At 43.9% G+C, this 27,548-nt stretch overlaps 2 protein-coding genes across 2 annotated transcripts in view; both read right to left on the bottom strand.

The window, feature by feature from the left end:
- Nucleotides 1-8,297, bottom strand: part of bmpr1bb (bone morphogenetic protein receptor, type IBb) — a 52,926-nt gene extending 44,629 nt beyond the window's left edge. Inside the window, exon 1 of the mRNA XM_072453065.1 lies at nucleotides 8,204-8,297. The gene's annotated coding sequence lies outside the window, so the exon portion shown is untranslated. The remainder of the gene's footprint in view (nucleotides 1-8,203) is intronic.
- Nucleotides 8,298-25,755: 17,458 nt separating this feature from the next.
- Nucleotides 25,756-27,548, bottom strand: part of pdlim5b (PDZ and LIM domain 5b) — a 39,428-nt gene continuing 37,635 nt past the window's right edge. Inside the window, exons 12-13 of the mRNA XM_072455489.1 lie at nucleotides 27,150-27,265; nucleotides 25,756-27,050 (exon numbers count right to left, since the gene is read on the bottom strand). Coding sequence (XP_072311590.1) covers nucleotides 26,961-27,050; nucleotides 27,150-27,265 — 206 coding nt within the window. The 3' untranslated portion in view covers nucleotides 25,756-26,960. The remainder of the gene's footprint in view (nucleotides 27,051-27,149; nucleotides 27,266-27,548) is intronic.

The raw sequence follows: 27,548 nt of genomic DNA, 5'->3' as shown, positions 1-27,548 counted from the left end.
TGTGGTGCGATTGTGCAAATACATAAGTGCTAGAACTGAAAAAGCTCAAGTGAAACAGTTAAACAACATTATGTAAGTAAGTTATGTACATGGCGAAATCAACAACCAAAATCAAGTCATTTTGGCACTACAAGCACCTGCCACAATAACTGGTAGTAATAATGTAAACCCGGATGTAACTGATCCTAACTGGTCAACTGTAAAAACAAATTGTGATTGTATTTTGATGGTCGTAATTGTTATCTAGATTACACCGACTCTAAAACACATAAGACATTAAGAGATGTTAAGAAAGAATAAACAAGTTTTGATTTTCCAATACTATTCATTTGTAAAATTTACCTTTCTGGAAACCTTCAATCACCATATTTCATCATTTATTATGTTTAGAATTGATTTAAAAAGTCTCAACTTACAATACAAATATTTGTTTGACTGATAAAAATATTTATTGCTAATGCTAGCCTAGTGGACCAGTAAAATGTTAGTGACAGCCCTACCCGTATGGAACAAGATGCACTGTGACATCTGAAACATTTCTATCAAAACCATAATTGCCTTTCACAGCCGTGTGCGTTACAGTAGTTTGTCTGTTGGACTGGACCGAGCAGACCACCCTGTGTGAATCCTCTGCTGTTCGCCACAGATCCGTCTTTGGACCAGCTTCCAAATGGCACTGACCACTGCCGACTGGGAACACTCAACAACAACAACTGCCGTTTTTGAGATACTCCCAGATGTCTAATCCTAACTTGCCCATTTTCCCATCAGCTTTAAGGGAAAAAAGAAGAATTGTGCACTTCTTTTACCCCACAGATGCTGGATGACGACATACCTGTCCCATCACCTGTCGTATGTCAGATTCTTTCAACTGCTTTGGCCCAAATGTTATATTCTTAACTCTTACATGAACAAAGCACAGTCCTTTGGAAAGTCCTTGTTGTTTTTGCATATTGACTAAATCCCCTCTTTGTACATCTGTCCTTTCATTTCTGGCACATTTGGCCCGGCAGCACAGCCCGCACTCCCGTCGCACACAGCTGTCTTTTATTTGAGGCGATTCAGCCGCACATGGCGATACAGTGTGAACTTTAACACACAGATTCCACACATTCTTTACCAGTGTGAGTTTCTCCCGAGTCCTAACCAGCGCTTGTCTCAGATCCATTAACTATGCCAAAAGCAGCACGTCACGGCCACAGCTTCTTCAAGATACATATAAACTTTTTTAATATCTTTACACAAAATCAATACTGGCCGTGAATGGGGCATCTTGCTGTCAGCTTGTTTATGATGGCTCCTGTTGTGGCTTGCTCACGATTTAAGGTAAATGAAATGGTTATTAAACTACACTGCAATTAGGGAAGGCAAAAGTCAGATGAAGACATAAGGAAAGTGCTGAGGCAAGCGTTTCTGGCAGGCAAGAAAATTCTGATTTGACAGTAATGGAGCTCAACAGTCCCGCCCACTTCGACGCCCACTGTGGTTCCAGAAGAACAGTTCCCATTTGTATTTTCCCATAGAACATTTTACATATTAGAAGTTGCATGTTTTGTAACTATTGTCCTTAATGCTATTGTTTTCTGTCCAGAAAACAATAGCTAAACAATAATTAGAAACTCAAATCTGATTAAATGTTTTCATTTCAGAAACTAATAATGGTACATTTTGTGGTGTTTAGTTACCACAAAGTGGATTGGGCTCAAGCATGCCTGTTGTCTTTCAATATTTTATTTTTCATTATTGTTTATTTATTTACTTGCTATGGTTATTTTTAAGTCCATCGGGAAAACTAATTCAAATTAGAATAGAATAGATGCAATAGATGGAATAGATTATGCATGTGTTAGGTGATATAATGCTACTACTGACTGAAAGTCAATGTTTGCCCACAGTTGTTTCCACACTCTTGCCCACATCAATATTAGGACTAAACCCAAAACTAAGCCTGGACTAGATCAGGTCTAAGCAAGGATAAGGACAGGACCAAACCGGGCCCACATCAAATTGGCACAAACTAGGACAAAATAACAATAAGTTAAGTGTGAACGCAGCTGAAGTGCCCTGCTTAAGCCCTGCATAAGAAAAAAAACAGATGAACATGATAGTTATGGCTTACTTATCTATTTATGTGATCTTGCCTAAGATCACATCAAAGATCTTACCTATTAAGTATATAATTCAACCATGAGTTTGCATATGTATTATTGTTATGTAGTAGTATTATTTTTATCATTTATTTATTTTTATCAATTTTGGTCGCATTTCAATGAAAACTCCTGATTGGAGCCATGGGCTGATTTTCATCATTTTCCCTCTTTTTCACTTGCATACATGGACACTGGATGCAAGTTGGGTGAAGTGTTTTGCTCAAGGACACAACAGCAGTATGTACTACCGCCCCCCCATGGCACCTGGCATTCCAGCAGTCTCCCATCCTAGTATTAACTCGGCCCATCCCTGCTTAGCTTCCGAGATTCTGATGCAAACTAAATTCTGAATATAGAGCTACAAATATATATAAAAGTCCAGTACAAAATGTATTTGTTTCCTCTTAAGACAATGAAAAAACATTCTCTGAAAAGTAGGTGAATCAAGATCCCCAGAGAGTTTCTATAGTTTACAACGGTCTCAATCAGATACTGAGCTCCTTAATTTCCAACACTCCAGTCAAGTAGAGAGCATCCGTCATGGATCCTGCTATGGTCCTGTAGAGGCTTATTTTACATAGACATCCATATGCTGAGCAGAAAGTCAATTAGCTCGGCACTTTGGAGACAAACTGCTGGCGAGACGGCATCTCTAAACACACACACACACACATAGATATACACACACACACACACACACACACATAGATATACACACACACACACACACACACACACACACACACATAGATATACACACACACATAGATACACACACACACACACACATAGATATACACACACACACACACACATAGATATACACACACACACACACATAGATATACACACACACACACACACACACATAGATATACACACACACACACACACACACACACACATAGATATACACACACACACACACACATAGATATACACACACACACACACACACATAGATATACACACACACATAGATACACACACACACATAGATATACACACACACACACACATAGATACACACACACACACACACACATAGATATACACACACACACACATAGATATACACACACACATAGATACACACACACACACATAGATATACACACACACACACATAGATATACACACACACATAGATACACACACACACACACACACATAGATATACACACACACACACATAGATATACACACACACATAGATACACACACACACATAGATATACACACACACATAGATACACACAAACACACATAGATATACACACACACACAAACACATAGATATACACACACACATAGATACACACACACACACACATAGATATACACACACACACACATAGATATACACACACACATAGATACACACACACACACATAGATATACACACACACACACATAGATATACACACACACATAGATACACACACACACACATAGATACACACACACACACACATAGATATACACACACACATAGATACACACACACACACATATATATACACACACACATAGATACACACACACACACATAGATATACACACACACACACATAGATATACACACACACATAGATACACACACACACACATAGATATACACACACACACACATAGATATACACACACACATAGATACACACACACACACACATAGATATACACACACACACACATAGATACACACACACACACATACATATACACACACACACACATAGATATACACACACACATAGATACACACACACACACATAGATATATACACACACACACACATAGATATACACACACACATAGATACACACACACACACACATACATATACACACACACACATAGATATACACACACACATAGATACACACACACACACATAGATATACACACACACACAAACACATAGATATACACACACATAGATACACACACACACACATAGATATACACACACACACACATAGATATACACACACATAGATACACACACACACACATATATATACACACACACATAGATACACACACACACACACACATAGATATACACACACACACACATAGATATACACACACACATAGATACACACACACACACATAGATATACACACACACACACATAGATATACACACACACATAGATACACACACACACACACATAGATATACACACACACATAGATATACACACACACATAGATACACACACACACATACATATACACACACACACACATAGATATACACACACACATAGATACACACACACACACACACATAGATATATACACACACACACACATAGATATACACACACACATACATATACACACACACACACATAGATATACACACACACATAGATACACACACACACACACATAGATATACACACACACACACATAGATATACACACACACATAGATACACACACACACATAGATATACACACACACATAGATACACACACACACACATAGATACACACATACATATACACACACACACATAGATATACACACACACATAGATACACACACACACACACACACACACATACATATACACACACACACATACATATACACACACACACATAGATATACACACACACATAGATACACACACACACACACACACACACATACATATACACACACACACATACATATACACACACACACATAGATATACACACACACATACATATACACACACACACATACATATACACACACACACATACATATACACACACACACATACATATACACACACACACATAGATGTACACACTGAGTGGAATTTATGGCCTGCACTAATGCTGCTGCAGTAGAATTAACACTAATCAATGTGGCGCTTTGTCTGGGGTTGCTTCACTGCACTCGGAATAAAATGGACAACTGAAAGTAGATTGCATGTGTGTTTTATGGTATTTTACGCCACAGGTTGGTATCATTTTAATTGTGCGCAAATTAAAAGTACTAATATTTCCAAAAGTGTGTTGATATTGTACCTCCTTAACTCTTTAAACAGAAAGGGAGGTTTAAGGTACAGCAGCATTTGGAGCGGCATCAGCCCTGGACATTCTGATGCTAATCAGATACTCACTAGTGATGAGGGAGCTGCAGCCAGGTAACCAATAGGATTTCTATGGCCCATTACAGGGCTATGAGGGGAACAAAGAAAATTGGTTTCAGGTCAAACCCACAGTGTAAACAAAAACAAAAACAGGACAGGCTGTTATCAGGAGGCTCCGCCCAGAGGGCAGGGCTTTCTCAGAATAGGATAAGTATCTGAGTTTTCAGACTAAATCTAGATTGAGAATGACTCTTATATGAGTCGAAAGTCTTATTTTTCTAAAACAGTGTCCAACTGAATTTTTTCCACAACGGCTCACTCACTCATTGATGAATGAGGGATTACGCCAACTTGATATTGTATTTTCATGTTTTGTTCTACATCATGAAAATAACTCATTGTCTGGCATTTACATGTAACGACAAAATACATTTAAAAATGCAATTTAAAAACATGCGGTCTTACTGTGAGAACAGATCTGCTCTGTAACGTTTTACCTTTTACCTGCTTTTTCTATAGAGATAGATTTCATGCCCAGTGGAATATTCCAGGCTAAACAATAACGTGGACATAAGCAGATGGTGGACCCTTCAGCAGAAAAGTTACATAGTGCATCTTTAAAACCATACATTATTCTACAATTATATTAAAGTTTACAAGTTAAAATTGAAGAGTGAATGAATCAATTAATTGTCTGATGAAATCTGCACAGGTAAACATTAAGTCTGATATATATAGTTTTATAACAGGACTCACAATGAAACGTCAAAAGAACATTCACTGTGACACTTTTTACTTCAGCCAATATTCTTATTGTGTTACCTTAAAAAAAGAAGAAATGTTTAGGAAATGATAAATCTTGAAACAAAAGCTGCTTTGACTGAAAATGGTCTTTCCCGCCCAGGATCATCTAGGCCTATTTTCTCATGCTCCTTTTCTCCAATAACAGGAAATAGGCAGCTGACCTTCCAGACATCAGCACAGCACCTCACAGCTTTAAGTCATTTCAGTGTCTTACATTTGTCTCCGATTAGCGACTGTATGTAGATTATACAAGGAGCTGGTATCTCCACTTATAGTCCCTCTTCCTGTTCAGTTCATTGATGAAGCCAGTGGCCTCTGTGTAGTTAGCAGCTGTTTGTAAGTGGAACAAGACCAGATGCACACAACCTGAACTGATTACAACATGAGGGATCACAAGGATGTTGGCAAATAGCCAAACAAGATCTGTTTCTTAATTCCATTTTGGTTTTCTCCATTTTGGGTCACCACTGCAAATTTGTTGGATTAGTTTTTTACCATGCTGTGATTTGCACTGTTTTACACCAGATGCCCTTTTTACTGTATGTATTTGCTTGAGTTTAGAAAAGCACAATGTCTCGTCATATTTATATTGTATTTATATTAGACAAAAGCTAAACTGCTGGCCAAATATGAAAACAAGAGAACCAGCCTGCTCTGTTAATAATGTGTAGCATGTTACAGACATAGAGGAGGAACAGACTGACTGAATGACAGATGAGTGCAGGCTTGTCTGGAAAAGTCATTCCAGCAGCAGACCTGAGCGCAGAACACTGGCAGTTCATCCCTAACATCTCTGGACCTCCTGCTCACTCTGGCACTGGCATCAAATTTCACTGTGAACCCTTGAGTCTGTGTGATGTGATAAACACTGATGTGTGCTCCAGTTCTCTTTTCTACCACCATTGAGGAAAATGTATCCACTCAGACATATGTGGTCCAGTGATATTAGGTTTGTTTAAGAGCAACTGCTCTCATTGGCTCAAGTCACGTCCTGTAATTAAATCAGTGGAATCTAATGTATGTTTAAGGGTCCCTCCCTAAAAGTGTGAGACCTCGACCAATGCTAAAAGACATATGTTTGTTTTATCTATAAGACCTTTTCTCTCCTTCCGTTCCTCCACACAGCCCACATCTAGTAGTCTAAGTATCCAGTAGCCTAAGTATTTTTCATCAAACAAACTAGTCCACACACATCTGACTCAACGGAAGCTGTAATCTGTGGTTAAGTCCATGTGGTCGAGCGGTGTTTGTGACCACGTGCCCTCACTGGACATGCCATGCTCATGGTGTAAGGGCACTGACGGGCGCTGCTGCCAGGGCTGGCCCGCTCTGCTGCTCCTGAGTGTGTCTTAAGTGAAATCACTCTGCTCTGGTTCAGTGGGGCTCAGTGTTGGTGGGCCACACTGCTGCAGAAGGTCCTGGGACACAGCACAGCGTGGGTCGTGTCTTTGGCCTGGGAGATGCTCTTAGACCAGCAGAAGGAGCGGTGATGCCGTGGAGGACCTTCTCTCTGAGCACACTGAGGGTTTGTCTGCTCTTCAGCCGTCACTCATATTGCTCTTGACCTCTTGCCACATCACACTGACTCTGTAACCCACTGCCAGATGTGGGGGAAAAACACTTTTCTTTTATGGTGTAACAATCTGGATTTCCAATTTATTTCAGAATAAAATAGCTTAAATTCTCACGATTATTGTCATTAACATCCATCAACTTTGTCCGGCAAAACAAATTTAGAACTTTTAAGTTATTGAAACAACAACAGACAAATAGTATCCAGTTATGTGTCTGTCTAACATTCGAGGAAAGCAGTAAATACAATACAAACCAGACCAAACGCGACTATGAGTGATGATATTATAATGTCTTATGTCATAGTAAAGACAGATGGAGCCAGATGTAGTGGATGAAGGCTGCAGTCACTGATAAGCATCACCATCATGACCGTGAGTCTGCGGGGATCCCACTGCAGCAAACTCATCTGAGGCAGCACAACATTCCCGTCTCTAATCAGCAGCAGCACGCAGAGCAAATGAGCCCGGGCTTCGTAAATGTCCCACTTGATCGGCTGATCCCAAAACGCGCGCTGCTCCGCGGACTCAGACGCACACGGGACCGTATTCGGACAAAACAAAACTCGACTCACCCACTGCCTCTTGTTGAGACACTCGGAAAGTTCCCCGCTTGTCCCGAGCCTCAGCGTCTGAGTGTCTTGAAGCGCATGAGTTGCATTGTGTTGTAGTAGTTCTAGTTTCTCTAAGTGTGATCCCGGCCAGTTTGAGGCTGGACTTTTGCGTCGGCCGCGCGCACAGCTCCCACCTCCGACGTCTTGGAGAAGTGCACGCCAACGCGCACGGCTGGACACGATATACTACATGTACTGCTACCTGAGACCGCATACTACATGCATACTACATGTACTGCTACCTGAGACCGCATACTACATGCATACTACATGTACTGCTACCTGAGACCGCATACTACATGTACTGCTACCTGAGACCGCATATTACATGTACTGCTACCTGAGACTGCATACTACATGCATACTACACGTACTGCTACCTGAGACCGCATACTACATGTACTGCTACCTGAGACCGCACTACATGCATACTACATGTACTGCTATCTGAGACTGCATACTACATGCATACTACATGTACTGCTACCTGAGACTGCATACTACATGCATACTACATGTACTGCTACCTGAGACCGCATACTACATGTACTGCTACCTGAGACCGCATACTACATGCATACTACATGTACTGCTACCTGAGACCGCATACTACATGCATACTACATGTACTGCTACCTGAGACGGCATACTACATGTACTGCTACCTGAGACCGCATACTACATGCATACTACATGTACTCCTACCTGAGACCGCATACTGCATGTACTGCTACCTGAGACCGCATACTACATGTACTCCTACCTGAGACCGCATACTACATGAACTGCTACCTGAGACCGCATACTACATGTACTGCTACCTGAGACCGCACTACATGCATACTACATGTACTGCTATCTGAGACTGCATACTACATGCATACTACATGTACTGCTACCTGAGACTGCATACTACATGCATACTACATGTACTGCTACCTGAGACCGCATACTACATGTACTGCTACCTGAGACCGCATACTACATGCATACTACATGTACTGCTACCTGAGACCGCATACTACATGCATACTACATGTACTGCTACCTGAGACGGCATACTACATGTACTGCTACCTGAGACCGCATACTACATGCATACTACATGTACTCCTACCTGAGACCGCATACTGCATGTACTGCTACCTGAGACCGCATACTACATGTACTGCTACCTGAGACCGCATACTACATGTACTGCTACCTGAGACAGCATACTACATGTAATGCTACCTGAGACCGCATACTACATGTACTCCTACCTGAGACCGCATACTACATGAACTGCTACCTGAGACCGCATACTACATGTACTGCTACCTGAGACCGCACTACATGCATACTACATGTACTGCTATCTGAGACTGCATACTACATGCATACTACATGTACTGCTACCTGAGACTGCATACTACATGCATACTACATGTACTGCTACCTGAGACCGCATACTACATGTACTGCTACCTGAGACCGCATACTACATGCATACTACATGTACTGCTACCTGAGACCGCATACTACATGCATACTACATGTACTGCTACCTGAGACGGCATACTACATGTACTGCTACCTGAGACCGCATACTACATGCATACTACATGTACTCCTACCTGAGACCGCATACTGCATGTACTGCTACCTGAGACCGCATACTAAATGTACTGCTACCTGACACCGCATACTACATGTACTGCTACCTGAGACTGCATACTACATGCATACTACATGTACTGCTACCTGAGACTGCATACTACATGCATACTACATGTACTGCTACCTGAGACCGCATACTACATGTACTGCTACCTGAGACCGCATACTACATGCATACTACATGTACTGCTACCTGAGACCGCATACTACATGCATACTACACGTACTGCTACCTGAGACCGCATACTACATGTACTGCTACCTGAGACCGCATACTACATGTACTCCTACCTGAGACCGCATACTACATGAACTGCTACCTGAGACCGCATACTACATGTACTGCTACCTGAGACCGCACTACATGCATACTACATGTACTGCTATCTGAGACTGCATACTACATGCATACTACATGTACTGCTACCTGAGACTGCATACTACATGCATACTACATGTACTGCTACCTGAGACCGCATACTACATGTACTGCTACCTGAGACCGCATACTACATGCATACTACATGTACTGCTACCTGAGACCGCATACTACATGCATACTACATGTACTGCTACCTGAGACGGCATACTACATGTACTGCTACCTGAGACCGCATACTACATGCATACTACATGTACTCCTACCTGAGACCGCATACTGCATGTACTGCTACCTGAGACCGCATACTACATGTACTCCTACCTGAGACCGCATACTACATGAACTGCTACCTGAGACCGCATACTACATGTACTGCTACCTGAGACCGCACTACATGCATACTACATGTACTGCTATCTGAGACTGCATACTACATGCATACTACATGTACTGCTACCTGAGACTGCATACTACATGCATACTACATGTACTGCTACCTGAGACCGCATACTACATGTACTGCTACCTGAGACCGCATACTACATGCATACTACATGTACTGCTACCTGAGACCGCATACTACATGCATACTACATGTACTGCTACCTGAGACGGCATACTACATGTACTGCTACCTGAGACCGCATACTACATGCATACTACATGTACTCCTACCTGAGACCGCATACTGCATGTACTGCTACCTGAGACCGCATACTAAATGTACTGCTACCTGACACCGCATACTACATGTACTGCTACCTGAGACTGCATACTACATGTACTGCTACCTGAGACCGCATACTACATGTACTGCTACCTGAGACTGCATACTACATGCATACTACACGTAGTGCTACCTGAGACCGCATACTACATGTACTGCTACCTGAGACCGCATACTACATGTTCTCCTACCTGAGACTGCATACTACATGCATACTACACGTACTGCTACCTGAGACCGCATACTACATGTACTGCTACCTGAGACCGCATACTACATGTACTGCTACCTGAGACCGCATACTACATGCATACTACATGTACTGCTACCTGAGACCGCATACTACATGTACTGCTACCTGAGACCGCATATTACATGTACTGCTACCTGAGACTGCATACTACATGCATACTACACGTACTGCTACCTGAGACCGCATACTACATGTACTGCTACCTGAGACCGCACTACATGCATACTACATGTACTGCTATCTGAGACTGCATACTACATGCATACTACATGTACTGCTACCTGAGACTGCATACTACATGCATACTACATGTACTGCTACCTGAGACCGCATACTACATGTACTGCTACCTGAGACCGCATACTACATGCATACTACATGTACTGCTACCTGAGACCGCATACTACATGCATACTACATGTACTGCTACCTGAGACGGCATACTACATGTACTGCTACCTGAGACCGCATACTACATGCATACTACATGTACTCCTACCTGAGACCGCATACTGCATGTACTGCTACCTGAGACCGCATACTACATGTACTCCTACCTGAGACCGCATACTACATGAACTGCTACCTGAGACCGCATACTACATGTACTGCTACCTGAGACCGCACTACATGCATACTACATGTACTGCTATCTGAGACTGCATACTACATGCATACTACATGTACTGCTACCTGAGACTGCATACTACATGCATACTACATGTACTGCTACCTGAGACCGCATACTACATGTACTGCTACCTGAGACCGCATACTACATGCATACTACATGTACTGCTACCTGAGACCGCATACTACATGCATACTACATGTACTGCTACCTGAGACGGCATACTACATGTACTGCTACCTGAGACCGCATACTACATGCATACTACATGTACTCCTACCTGAGACCGCATACTGCATGTACTGCTACCTGAGACCGCATACTACATGTACTGCTACCTGAGACCGCATACTACATGTACTGCTACCTGAGACAGCATACTACATGTAATGCTACCTGAGACCGCATACTACATGTACTCCTACCTGAGACCGCATACTACATGAACTGCTACCTGAGACCGCATACTACATGTACTGCTACCTGAGACCGCACTACATGCATACTACATGTACTGCTATCTGAGACTGCATACTACATGCATACTACATGTACTGCTACCTGAGACTGCATACTACATGCATACTACATGTACTGCTACCTGAGACCGCATACTACATGTACTGCTACCTGAGACCGCATACTACATGCATACTACATGTACTGCTACCTGAGACCGCATACTACATGCATACTACATGTACTGCTACCTGAGACGGCATACTACATGTACTGCTACCTGAGACCGCATACTACATGCATACTACATGTACTCCTACCTGAGACCGCATACTGCATGTACTGCTACCTGAGACCGCATACTAAATGTACTGCTACCTGACACCGCATACTACATGTACTGCTACCTGAGACTGCATACTACATGCATACTACATGTACTGCTACCTGAGACTGCATACTACATGCATACTACATGTACTGCTACCTGAGACCGCATACTACATGTACTGCTACCTGAGACCGCATACTACATGCATACTACATGTACTGCTACCTGAGACCGCATACTACATGCATACTACACGTACTGCTACCTGAGACCGCATACTACATGTACTGCTACCTGAGACCGCATACTACATGTACTCCTACCTGAGACCGCATACTACATGAACTGCTACCTGAGACCGCATACTACATGTACTGCTACCTGAGACCGCACTACATGCATACTACATGTACTGCTATCTGAGACTGCATACTACATGCATACTACATGTACTGCTACCTGAGACTGCATACTACATGCATACTACATGTACTGCTACCTGAGACCGCATACTACATGTACTGCTACCTGAGACCGCATACTACATGCATACTACATGTACTGCTACCTGAGACCGCATACTACATGCATACTACATGTACTGCTACCTGAGACGGCATACTACATGTACTGCTACCTGAGACCGCATACTACATGCATACTACATGTACTCCTACCTGAGACCGCATACTGCATGTACTGCTACCTGAGACCGCATACTACATGTACTCCTACCTGAGACCGCATACTACATGAACTGCTACCTGAGACCGCATACTACATGTACTGCTACCTGAGACCGCACTACATGCATACTACATGTACTGCTATCTGAGACTGCATACTACATGCATACTACATGTACTGCTACCTGAGACTGCATACTACATGCATACTACATGTACTGCTACCTGAGACCGCATACTACATGTACTGCTACCTGAGACCGCATACTACATGCATACTACATGTACTGCTACCTGAGACCGCATACTACATGCATACTACATGTACTGCTACCTGAGACGGCATACTACATGTACTGCTACCTGAGACCGCATACTACATGCATACTACATGTACTCCTACCTGAGACCGCATACTGCATGTACTGCTACCTGAGACCGCATACTAAATGTACTGCTACCTGACACCGCATACTACATGTACTGCTACCTGAGACTGCATACTACATGTACTGCTACCTGAGACCGCATACTACATGTACTGCTACCTGAGACTGCATACTACATGCATACTACACGTAGTGCTACCTGAGACCGCATACTACATGTACTGCTACCTGAGACCGCATACTACATGTTCTCCTACCTGAGACTGCATACTACATGCATACTACACGTACTGCTACCTGAGACCGCATACTACATGTACTGCTACCTGAGACCGCATACTACATGTACTGCTACCTGAGACTGCATACTACATGCATACTACACGTACTGCTACCTGAGACCGCATACTACATGTACTGCTACCTGAGACCGCATACTACATGTACTCCTACCTGAGACCGCATACTACATGTACTGCTACCTGAAACCGCATACTACATGTACTGCTACCTGAGACTGCATACTACATGCATACTACATGTACTGCTACCTGAGACCGCATACTACATGTACTGCTACCTGAGACCGCATACTACATGCATACTACATGTACTGCTACCTGAGACCGCATACTACATGCATACTACATGTACTGCTACCTGAGACCGCATACTACATGTACTGCTACCTGAGACCGCATACTACATGTACTGCTACCTGAGACCGCATACTACATGTACTGCTACCTGAGACCGCATACTACATGTACTCCTACCTGAGACCGCATACTACATGTACAGCTACCTGAGACCGCATACATGTATTGCTACCTGAGACCGCATACTACATGTACTGCTACCTGAGACCGCATACATGTACTGCTACCTGAGACCGCATACTACATGTACTGCTACCTGAGACCGCATACTACATGTACTGCTACCTGAGACCGCATACTACATGTAATGCTACCTGAGACCGCATACTACATGTACTCCTACCTGAGACCGCATACTACATGTACTGCTACCTGAGACCGCATACTACATGTACTGCTACCTGAGACCGCATACTACATGTACTCCTACCTGAGACCGCATACTACATGTACTTCTACCTGAGACCGCATACTGCATGTACTGCTACCTGAGACCGCATACTACATGTACTGCTACCTGAGACCGCATACTACATGTACTGCTACCTGAGACTGCATACTACATGCATACTACACGTAGTGCTACCTGAGACCGCATACTACATGTACTGCTACCTGAGACCGCATACTACATGTACTCCTACCTGAGACTGCATACTACATGCATACTATACGTACTGCTACCTGAGACCGCATACTACATGTACTGCTACCTGAGACCGCATACTACATGTACTGCTACCTGAGACTGCATACTACATGCATACTACACGTAGTGCTACCTGAGACCGCATACTACATGTACTGCTACCTGAGACCGCATACTACATGTACTCCTACCTGAGACCGCATACTACATGTACTGCTACCTGAGACCGCATACTACATGTACTGCTACCTGAGACTGCATACTACATGCATACTACATGTACTGCTACCTGAGACCGCATACTACATGCACTGCTACCTGAGACCGCATACTACATGCATACTACATGTACTGCTACCTGAGACCGCATACTACATGCATACTACATGTACTAATACCTGAGACCGCATACTACATGTACTGCTACCTGAGACCGCATACTACATGTACTGCTACCTGAGACCGCATACTACATGTACTGCTACCTGAGACCGCATACTACATGTACTGCTACCTGAGACCGCATACTACATGTAATGCTACCTGAGACCGCATACTACATGCATACTACATGTACTGCTACCTGAGACCGCATACTACATGTACTGCTACCTGAGACCGCATACTACATGTAATGCTACCTGAGACCGCATACATGTACTGCTACCTGAGACCGCATACTACATGTACTGCTACCTGAGGCCGCATACTACATGTACTGCTACCTGAGACCGCATACTACATGTAATGCTACCTGAGACCGCATACTACATGTACTCCTACCTGAGACCGCATACTACATGTACTGCTACCTGAGACCGCATACTACATGTACTGCTACCTGAGACCGCATACTACATGTACTCCTACCTGAGACCGCATACTACATGTACTCCTACCTGAGACCGCATACTGCATGTACTGCTACCTGAGACTGCATACTAAATGTACTGCTACCTGACACCGCATACTACATGTACTGCTACCTGAGACCGCATACTACATGTACTGCTACCTGAGACCGCATACTACATGTACTGCTACCTGAGACTGCATACTACATGCATACTACACGTAGTGCTACCTGAGACCGCATACTACATGTACTGCTACCTGAGACCGCATACTACATGTACTCCTACCTGAGACCGCATACTACATGTACTGCTACCTGAGACCGCATACTACATGTACTGCTACCTGAGACTGCATACTACATGCATACTACATGTACTGCTACCTGAGACCGCATACTACATGCACTGCTACCTGAGACCGCATACTACATGCATACTACATGTACTGCTACCTGAGACTGCATTCTACATGCATACTACATGTACTAATACCTGAGACCGCATACTACATGTACTGCTACCTGAGACCGCATACTACATGTACTGCTACCTGAGACCGCATACTACATGTACTGCTACCTGAGACCGCATACTACATGTACTGCTACCTGAGACCGCATACTACATGTAATGCTACCTGAGACCGCATACTACATGCATACTACATGTACTGCTACCTGAGACCGCATACTACATGTACTGCTACCTGAGACCGCATACTACATGTAATGCTACCTGAGACCGCATATTACATGTACTCCTATCTGAGACCGCATACTACATGTACTCCTACCTGAGACCGCATACTACATGTACTGCTACCTGAGACCGCATACTACATGTACTGCTACCTGAGACCGCATACTACATGTACTCCTACCTGAGACCGCATACTACATGTACTGCTACCTGAGACCGCATACTACATGTAATGCTACCTGAGACCGCATATTACATGTACTCCTATCTGAGACCGCATACTACATGTACTCCTACCTGAGACCGCATACTACATGTACTGCTACCTGAGACCGCATACTACATGTACTGCTACCTGAGACCGCATACTACATGTACTCCTACCTGAGACCGCATACTACATGTACTGCTACCTGAGACCGCATACTACATGTAATGCTACCTGAGACCGCATACTACATGTACTGCCACCTGAGACCGCATACTACATGTACTGCTACCTGAGACCGCATACTACGTGTACTGCTACCTGAGACCGCATACTACACGTACTGCTACCTGAGACCGCATACTACATGTACTGCTACCTGAGACCGCATACTACATGTACTCCTACCTGAGACCGCATACTACATGTACTGCTACCTGAGACCGCATACATGTACTGCTACCTGAGACCGCATACTACATGTACTGCTACCTGAGACCGCATACATGTACTGCTACCTGAGACCGCATACTACATGTACTGCTACCTGAGACCGCATACTACATGTACTGCTACCTGAGACCGCATACTACATGTAATGCTACCTGAGACCGCATACTACATGCATACTACATGTACTGCTACCTGAGACCGCATACTACATGTACTGCTACCTGAGACCGCATACTACATGTAATGCTACCTGAGACTGCATACTACATGTACTCCTACCTGAGACCGCATATTACATGTACTCCTACCTGAGACCGCATACTACATGTACTGCTACCTGAGACCGCATACTACATGTACTGCTACCTGAGACCGCATACAACATGTACTCCTACCTGAGACCGCATACTACATGTACTGCTACCTGAGACCGCATACTACATGTACTGCTACCTGAGACCGCATACTACATGCATACTACATGTACTCCTAACTGAGACCGCATACTGCATGTACTGCTACCTGAGACCGCATACTAAATGTACTGCTACCTGAGACCGCATACTACATGCATACTACATGTACTGCTACCTGAGACCGCATACTACATGTACTGCTACCTGAGACCGCATACTACATGTACTGCTACCTGAGACTGCATACTACATGCATACTACACGTACTGCTACCTGAGACCGCATACTACATGTACTGCTACCTGAGACCGCATACTACATGTACTCCTACCTGAGACTGCATACTACATGCATACTACACGTACTGCTACCTGAGACCGCATACTACATGTACTGCTACCTGAGACCGCATACTACATGTACTGCTACCTGAGACTGCATACTACATGCATACTACACGTACTGCTACCTGAGACCGCATACTACATGTACTGCTACCTGAGACCGCATACTACATGTACTCCTACCTGAGACCGCATACTACATGTACTGCTACCTGAGACCGCATACTACATGTACTGCTACCTGAGACCGCACTACATGCATACTACATGTACTGCTACCTGAGACTGCATACTACATGCATACTACATGTACTGCTACCTGAGACCGCATACTACATGCATACTACATGTACTGCTACCTGAGACCGCATACTACATGTACTGCTACCTGAGACCGCATACTACATGTACTGCTACCTGAGACCGCATACTACATGTACCGCTACCTGAGACCGCATACTACATGTACTCCTACCTGAGACCGCATACTACATGTACTGCTACCTGAGACCGCATACTACATGCATACTACATGTACTGCTACCTGAGACCGCATACTACATGTACTGCTACCTGAGACCGCATACTACATGTACTGCTACCTGAGACTGCATACTACATGCATACTACACGTACTGCTACCTGAGACCGCATACTACATGTACTGCTACCTGAGACCGCATACTACATGTACTCCTACCTGAGACTGCATACTACATGCATACTACACGTACTGCTACCTGAGACCGCATACTACATGTACTGCTACCTGAGACCGCATACTACATGTACTGCTACCTGAGACTGCATACTACATGCATACTACACGTACTGCTACCTGAGACCGCATACTACATGTACTGCTACCTGAGACCGCATACTACATGTACTCCTACCTGAGACTGCATACTACATGCATACTACACGTACTGCTACCTGAGACCGCATACTACATGTACTGCTACCTGAGACCGCATACTACATGTACTGCTACCTGAGACTGCATACTACATGCATACTACACGTACTGCTACCGGAGACCGCATACTACATGTACTGCTACCTGAGACCGCATACTACATGTACTCCTACCTGAGACCGCATACTACATGTACTGCTACCTGAGACCGCATACTACATGTACTGCTACCTGAGACCGCACTACATGCATACTACATGTACTGCTACCTGAGACTGCATACTACATGCATACTACATGTACTGCTACCTGAAACCGCATACTACATGCATACTACATGTACTGCTACCTGAGACCGCATACTACATGTACTGCTACCTGAGACCGCATACTACATGTACTGCTACCTGAGACCGCATACTACATGTACCGCTACCTGAGACCGCATACTACATGTACTCCTACCTGAGACCGCATACTACATGTACTGCTACCTGAGACCGCATACTACATGCATACTACATGTACTGCTACCTGAGACCGCATACTACATGTACTGCTACCTGAGACCGCATACTACATGTACTCCTACCTGAGACTGCATACTACATGCATACTACACGTACTCCTACCTGAGACCGCATACTACATGTACTGCTACCTGAGACCGCATACTACATGTACTGCTACCTGAGACCGCATACTACATGTACTCCTACCTGAGACCGCATACTACATGTACTGCTACCTGAGACCGCATACTACATGTAATGCTACCTGAGACCGCATACTACATGTACTGCCACCTGAGACCGCATACTACATGTACTGCTACCTGAGACCGCATACTACGTGTACTGCTACCTGAGACCGCATACTACACGTACTGCTACCTGAGACCGCATACTACATGTACTGCTACCTGAGACCGCATACTACATGTACTCCTACCTGAGACCGCATACTACATGTACTGCTACCTGAGACCGCATACATGTACTGCTACCTGAGACCGCATACTACATGTACTGCTACCTGAGACCGCATACATGTACTGCTACCTGAGACCGCATACTACATGTACTGCTACCTGAGACCGCATACTACATGTACTGCTACCTGAGACCGCATACTACATGTAATGCTACCTGAGACCGCATACTACATGCATACTACATGTACTGCTACCTGAGACCGCATACTACATGTACTGCTACCTGAGACCGCATACTACATGTAATGCTACCTGAGACTGCATACTACATGTACTCCTACCTGAGACCGCATATTACATGTACTCCTACCTGAGACCGCATACTACATGTACTGCTACCTGAGACCGCATACTACATGTACTGCTACCTGAGACCGCATACTACATGTACTCCTACCTGAGACCGCATACTACATGTACTGCTACCTGAGACCGCATACTACATGTACTGCTACCTGAGACCGCATACTACATGCATACTACATGTACTCCTAACTGAGACCGCATACTGCATGTACTGCTACCTGAGACCGCATACTAAATGTACTGCTACCTGAGACCGCATACTACATGCATACTACATGTACTGCTACCTGAGACCGCATACTACATGTACTGCTACCTGAGACCGCATACTACATGTACTGCTACCTGAGACTGCATACTACATGCATACTACACGTACTGCTACCTGAGACCGCATACTACATGTACTGCTACCTGAGACCGCATACTACATGTACTCCTACCTGAGACTGCATACTACATGCATACTACACGTACTGCTACCTGAGACCGCATACTACATGTACTGCTACCTGAGACCGCATACTACATGTACTGCTACCTGAGACTGCATACTACATGCATACTACAGGTACTGCTACCTGAGACCGCATACTACATGTACTGCTACCTGAGACGGCATACTACATGTACTCCTACCTGAGACCGCATACTACATGTACTGCTACCTGAGACCGCATACTACATGTACTGCTACCTGAGACCGCACTACATGCATACTACATGTACTGCTACCTGAGACTGCATACTACATGCATACTACATGTACTGCTACCTGAGACCGCATACTACATGCATACTACATGTACTGCTACCTGAGACCGCATACTACATGTACTGCTACCTGAGACCGCATACTACATGTACTGCTACCTGAGACCGCATACTACATGTACCGCTACCTGAGACCGCATACTACATGTACTCCTACCTGAGACCGCATACTACATGTACTGCTACCTGAGACCGCATACTACATGCATACTACATGTACTGCTACCTGAGACCGCATACTACATGTACTGCTACCTGAGACCGCATACTACATGTACTGCTACCTGAGACTGCATACTACATGCATACTACACGTACTGCTACCTGAGACCGCATACTACATGTACTGCTACCTGAGACCGCATACTACATGTACTCCTACCTGAGACTGCATACTACATGCATACTACACGTACTGCTACCTGAGACCGCATACTACATGTACTGCTACCTGAGACCGCATACTACATGTACTGCTACCTGAGACTGCATACTACATGCATACTACACGTACTGCTACCTGAGACCGCATACTACATGTACTGCTACCTGAGACCGCATACTACATGTACTCCTACCTGAGACTGCATACTACATGCATACTACACGTACTGCTACCTGAGACCGCATACTACATGTACTGCTACCTGAGACCGCATACTACATGTACTGCTACCTGAGACTGCATACTACATGCATACTACACGTACTGCTACCTGAGACCGCATACTACATGTACTGCTACCTGAGACCGCATACTACATGTACTCCTACCTGAGACCGCATACTACATGTACTGCTACCTGAGACCGCATACTACATGTACTGCTACCTGAGACCGCACTACATGCATACTACATGTACTGCTACCTGAGACTGCATACTACATGCATACTACATGTACTGCTACCTGAGACCGCATACTACATGCATACTACATGTACTGCTACCTGAGACCGCATACTACATGTACTGCTACCTGAGACCGCATACTACATGTACTGCTACCTGAGACCGCATACTACATGTACCGCTACCTGAGACCGCATACTACATGTACTCCTACCTGAGACCGCATACTACATGTACTGCTACCTGAGACCGCATACTACATGCATACTACATGTACTGCTACCTGAGACCGCATACTACATGTACTGCTACCTGAGACTGCATACTACATGCATACTACACGTACTGCTACCTGAGACCGCATACTACATGTACTGCTACCTGAGACCGCATACTACATGTACTCCTACCTGAGACTGCATACTACATGCATACTACACGTACTGCTACCTGAGACCGCATACTACATGTACTGCTACCTGAGACCGCATACTACATGTACTGCTACCTGAGACTGCATACTACATGCATACTACACGTACTGCTACCTGAGACCGCATACTACATGTACTGCTACCTGAGACCGCATACTACATGTACTCCTACCTGAGACCGCATACTACATGTACTGCTACCTGAGACCGCATACTACATGTACTGCTACCTGAGACCGCACTACATGCATACTACATGTACTGCTACCTGAGACTGCATACTACATGCATACTACATGTACTGCTACCTGAGACCGCATACTACATGCATACTACATGTACTGCTACCTGAGACCGCATACTACATGTACTGCTACCTGAGACCGCATACTACATGTACCGCTACCTGAGACCGCATACTACATGTACTCCTACCTGAGACCGCATACTACATGTACTGCTACCTGAGACCGCATACATGTATTGCTACCTGAGACCGCATACTACATGTACTGCTACCTGAGACCGCATACATGTACTGCTACCTGAGACCGCATACTACATGTACTGCTACCTGAGACCGCATACTACATGTACCGCTACCTGAGACCGCATACTACATGTACTCCTACCTGAGACCGCATACTACATGCATACTACATTTACTGCTACCTGAGACCGCATACTACATGTACTGCTACCTGAGACCGCATACTACATGTACTGCTACCTGAGACTGCATACTACATGCATACTACACGTACTGCTACCTGAGACCGCATACTACATGTACTGCTACCTGAGACCGCATACTACATGTACTGCTACCTGAGACCGCATACTACATGTACTCCTATCTGAGACTGCATACTACATGCATACTACACGTACTGCTACCTGAGACCGCATACTACATGTACTGCTACCTGAGACCGCATACTACATGTACTGCTACCTGAGACTGCATACTACATGCATACTACACGTACTGCTACCTGAGACCGCATACTACATGTACTGCTACCTGAGACCGCATACTACATGTACTCCTACCTGAGACCGCATACTACATGTACTGCTACCTGAGACCGCATACTACATGTACTGCTACCTGAGACCGCACTACATGCATACTACATGTACTGCTACCTGAGACTGCATACTACATGCATACTACATGTACTGCTACCTGAGACCGCATACTACATGCATACTACATGTACTGCTACCTGAGACCGCATACTACATGTACTGCTACCTGAGACGGCATACTACATGTACCGCTACCTGAGACCGCATACTACATGTACTCCTACCTGAGACCGCATACTACATGTACTGCTACCTGAGACCGCATACATGTATTGCTACCTGAGACCGCATACTACATGTACTGCTACCTGAGACCGCATACATGTACTGCTACCTGAGACCGCATACTACATGTACCGCTACCTGAGACCGCATACTACATGTACTCCTACCTGAGACCGCATACTACATGTAATGCTACCTGAGACCGCATACTACATGTACTCCTACCTGAGACCCCATATTACATGTACTCCTACCTGAGACCGCATACTACATGTACTCCTACCTGAGACTGCATACTACATGTACTGCTACCTGAGACCGCATACTACATGTACTCCTACCTGAGACCGCATACTACATGTACTGCTACCTGAGACCGCATACTACATGTACTGCTACCTGAGACCGCATACTACATATACTGCTACCTGAGACCGCATACTACATGTACTGCTACCTGAGACCGCATACTACATGTACTGCTACCTGAGACCGTATACTACATGTACTCCTACCTGAGACCGCATACTACATGTAATGCTACCTGAGACCGCATACTACATGTACTGCTACCTGAGACCGCATACTACATGTACTCCTACTTGAGACCGCATATTACATTTACTGCTACCTGAGACCGCATACTACATGTACTCCTACCTGAGACCGCATACTACATATACTGCTACCTGAGACCGCATACATGTACTGCTACCTGAGACTGCATACTACATGTACTGCTACCTGAGACCGCATACATGTACTGCTACCTGAGACCGCATACTACATGTACTGCTACCTGAGACCGCATACTACATGTACTGCTACCTGAGACCGCATACTACATGTACTGCTACCTGAGACCGCATACTATATGTGATGCTACCTGAGACCGCATACTACATGCATACTACATGTACTGCTACCTGAGACCGCATACTATATGTGATGCTACCTGAGACCGCATACTACATGCATACTACATGTACTGCTACCTGAGACCGCATACTACATGTACTGCTACCTGAGACCGCATACTACATGTAATGCTACCTGAGACCGCATACTACATGTACTCCTACCTGAGACCGCATACTACATGTACTGCTACCTGAGACCGCATACTACATGTACTGCTACCTGAGACTGCATACTACATGTAGTCATACCTGAGACCGCATACTACATGTACTGCTACCTGAGACCGCATACTACATGTAATGCTACCTGAGACCGCATACTACATGTACTCCTACCTGAGACCGCATACTACATGTACTGCTACCTGAGACCGCATACTACATGTACTGCTACCTGAGACCGCATACTATATGTGATGCTACCTGAGACCGCATACTACATGCATACTACATGTACTGCTACCTGAGACCGCATACTATATGTGATGCTACCTGAGACCGCATACTACATGCATACTACATGTACTGCTACCTGAGACCGCATACTACATGTACTGCTACCTGAGACCGCATACTACATGTACTGCTACCTGAGACCGCATACTACATGTACTCCTACCTGAGACCGCATACTACATGTACTGCTACCTGAGACCGCATACTACATGTACTGCTACCTGAGACCGCATACTACATGTACTCATACCTGAGACCGCATACTACATGTACTGCTACCTGAGACCGCATACTACATGTAATGCTACCTGAGACCGCATACTACATGTACTCCTACCTGAGACCGCATATTACATGTACTCCTACCTGAGACCGGATACTACATGTACTCCTACCTGAGACCGCATACTACATGTAATGCTACCTGAGACCGCATACTACATGTACTCCTACCTGAGACTGCATATTACATGTACTCCTACCTGAGACCGCATACTACATGTACTCCTACCTGAGACCGCATACTACATGTACTGCTACCTGAGACCACGTGACTTGTGCACAATTAGGACATGTTTCTCACGCTAAACTTTAATTTGTGTAAAGTGCACGTTAAGAGGCGTTTGCCCATTGGCTGTTGTGTCTGTGCGCATCTCCATGGAGATAACGTTACTCCGCAGGTAAGTATAGGTTCTTGTCTGACTGTGGCGCAAGTGCAGATTTTTGAGGCTCAGACACATTCAGGGCTCTTCACCTTTATTGAGGTTGATAAATCAAATATGCAACATTGACAACCTGTTTACAGTTTGGATAAATACAATCAGTCAATCAATTTTGCAGCGGTGGAAGAACTAAACTGTGTTACTCAAGTTAAAGTACAAATAGGCTACATGAGCAAAAAAGTAAAAGTATCACATATATGCAAAATTATTTAAATACTTATATAAAATATATATATTTGGAGTAAACATGAAAAGCATTTCCACAGATGTGTATGTAGTGTAGTTGATAAAGAATTATTTTAATTGTGGGTCAACAATAGTGACTGAATTTATCAAGTCATTTTATTTATATTTTAGTTACTCGAAGTCGGGAATTGAACTGAAAATCTTGCCATCATGAACATGCTAAAAATAAACCTCACTCTCAAAAAAAGCACTTTTTACTTTTCAGTCCAGTTTAAAAATATAGTGAAGTAGAAAGTACAAATACCTGCGCTCAGTTCTAGTGAAGTAAAAGTAGAAAGTATCCACTGTAAATGTTCCTATAGAAAAGTACAGATAGAAACCCCAACATTTTACTCGAGTACACTGCCTTCTTGTAATAACAATGCAAGAAACAAATATTTAAATGTCCAGTATATTGTGTTCCTTGTAGTATTTTATTGAAAAGTTCCATTTTGAAGTGTTACTAATTTGCACATGTAAAAATGCAAAGCTGTCCCTGCATCTGGAAAATGTATTACAATTTTAACAGTGTTCAAGGTATGCTGGGGGGAAATGCTATAGCCGACAGTGTTATGTCCATCAACATATCAATACTATTTTAACCGTTATGGAATTTGTTTAGTAATGCCAAATAAGTAACTTTACATCTATGCACATGACAAAAGTTAAAGCAAGTTGTCACACAAATTACAAAAACGTCTCGTGCAAATGTGGTACATTATCTCCCACCATGTTTTCAGCAATATCTACAGTACACCACCAAATACCTGTTAACATTTACCTTAAATTAAACATTAAACTAAAACCAACCCCATACAAACCCACACAAATATTTCATAATTACAATTCATGTTATATAAATGCCACAAATACAGCTGGAAAGGTGCATACATACGTTTTGAAATGTACTGCAAGTAAACTTTTTGTGGCACATAAAAGCATTGTTAGTCTCCATTTCTCCTTTATGGTGTGAATGACAGAATACCATTGCATTGTATCAGATGTTGACAGAGTGAGCGTGCGTCTTGCATAATGGCTTGTCTTTTTTGGAGAAGAACGGCTGGCCCTCCAGGGAAACACAGCAGACCTAGTGGAGGGAGACAAAGACATTTCATAATTATACACTAACGGTTTTATTGGCAATTATGTTGTGGGAGTTTTCGCTGAAAGTAAAATGTGGACTTACTGTGCACACAAAGCAGGTGTCATGCCAGGTGAATCCCAAAGCCTCTATAAACTTGTCCCCTGCCTCGATGGGGAAGTCACAGCCGTGGCAGTTGTTCCCAAAGAGAGAGTAAAAGTCTGTGGAGAGAGAAAAAGTCAAAAATGTGGTCTTAAAGGTGACTTATTATACTGTTTTTACTTAGTATTGACCATCAGTAAATCATAATTGTATATGTTATTCATAGTACACCAAAACATTGACGCAAAACAGCTCAATAATAGAAATGGGTCCATTAACTTCCTGTTGAAAACTGCAAAATGTCATAGTGGCATTTCACCGTAACAAGCAGCAGATTGTCATAGATGTTGTTGTTGTTTTAAGTGGATATGTGACATTTTAAAACGCTGCTTGCATCAGTCA

The sequence above is a fragment of the Eucyclogobius newberryi genome, unplaced genomic scaffold, assembly GCF_026437365.1.
Source record: "Eucyclogobius newberryi isolate DKJ021-1_F unplaced genomic scaffold, fEucNew1.0.hap1 SCAF_2, whole genome shotgun sequence".
Taxonomy (NCBI): Eukaryota; Metazoa; Chordata; class Actinopteri; order Gobiiformes; family Gobiidae; genus Eucyclogobius; species Eucyclogobius newberryi.
The sequence above is the reverse complement of the archived record's forward strand: the minus strand, read 5'-3'. Positions and strand labels throughout refer to the sequence as shown.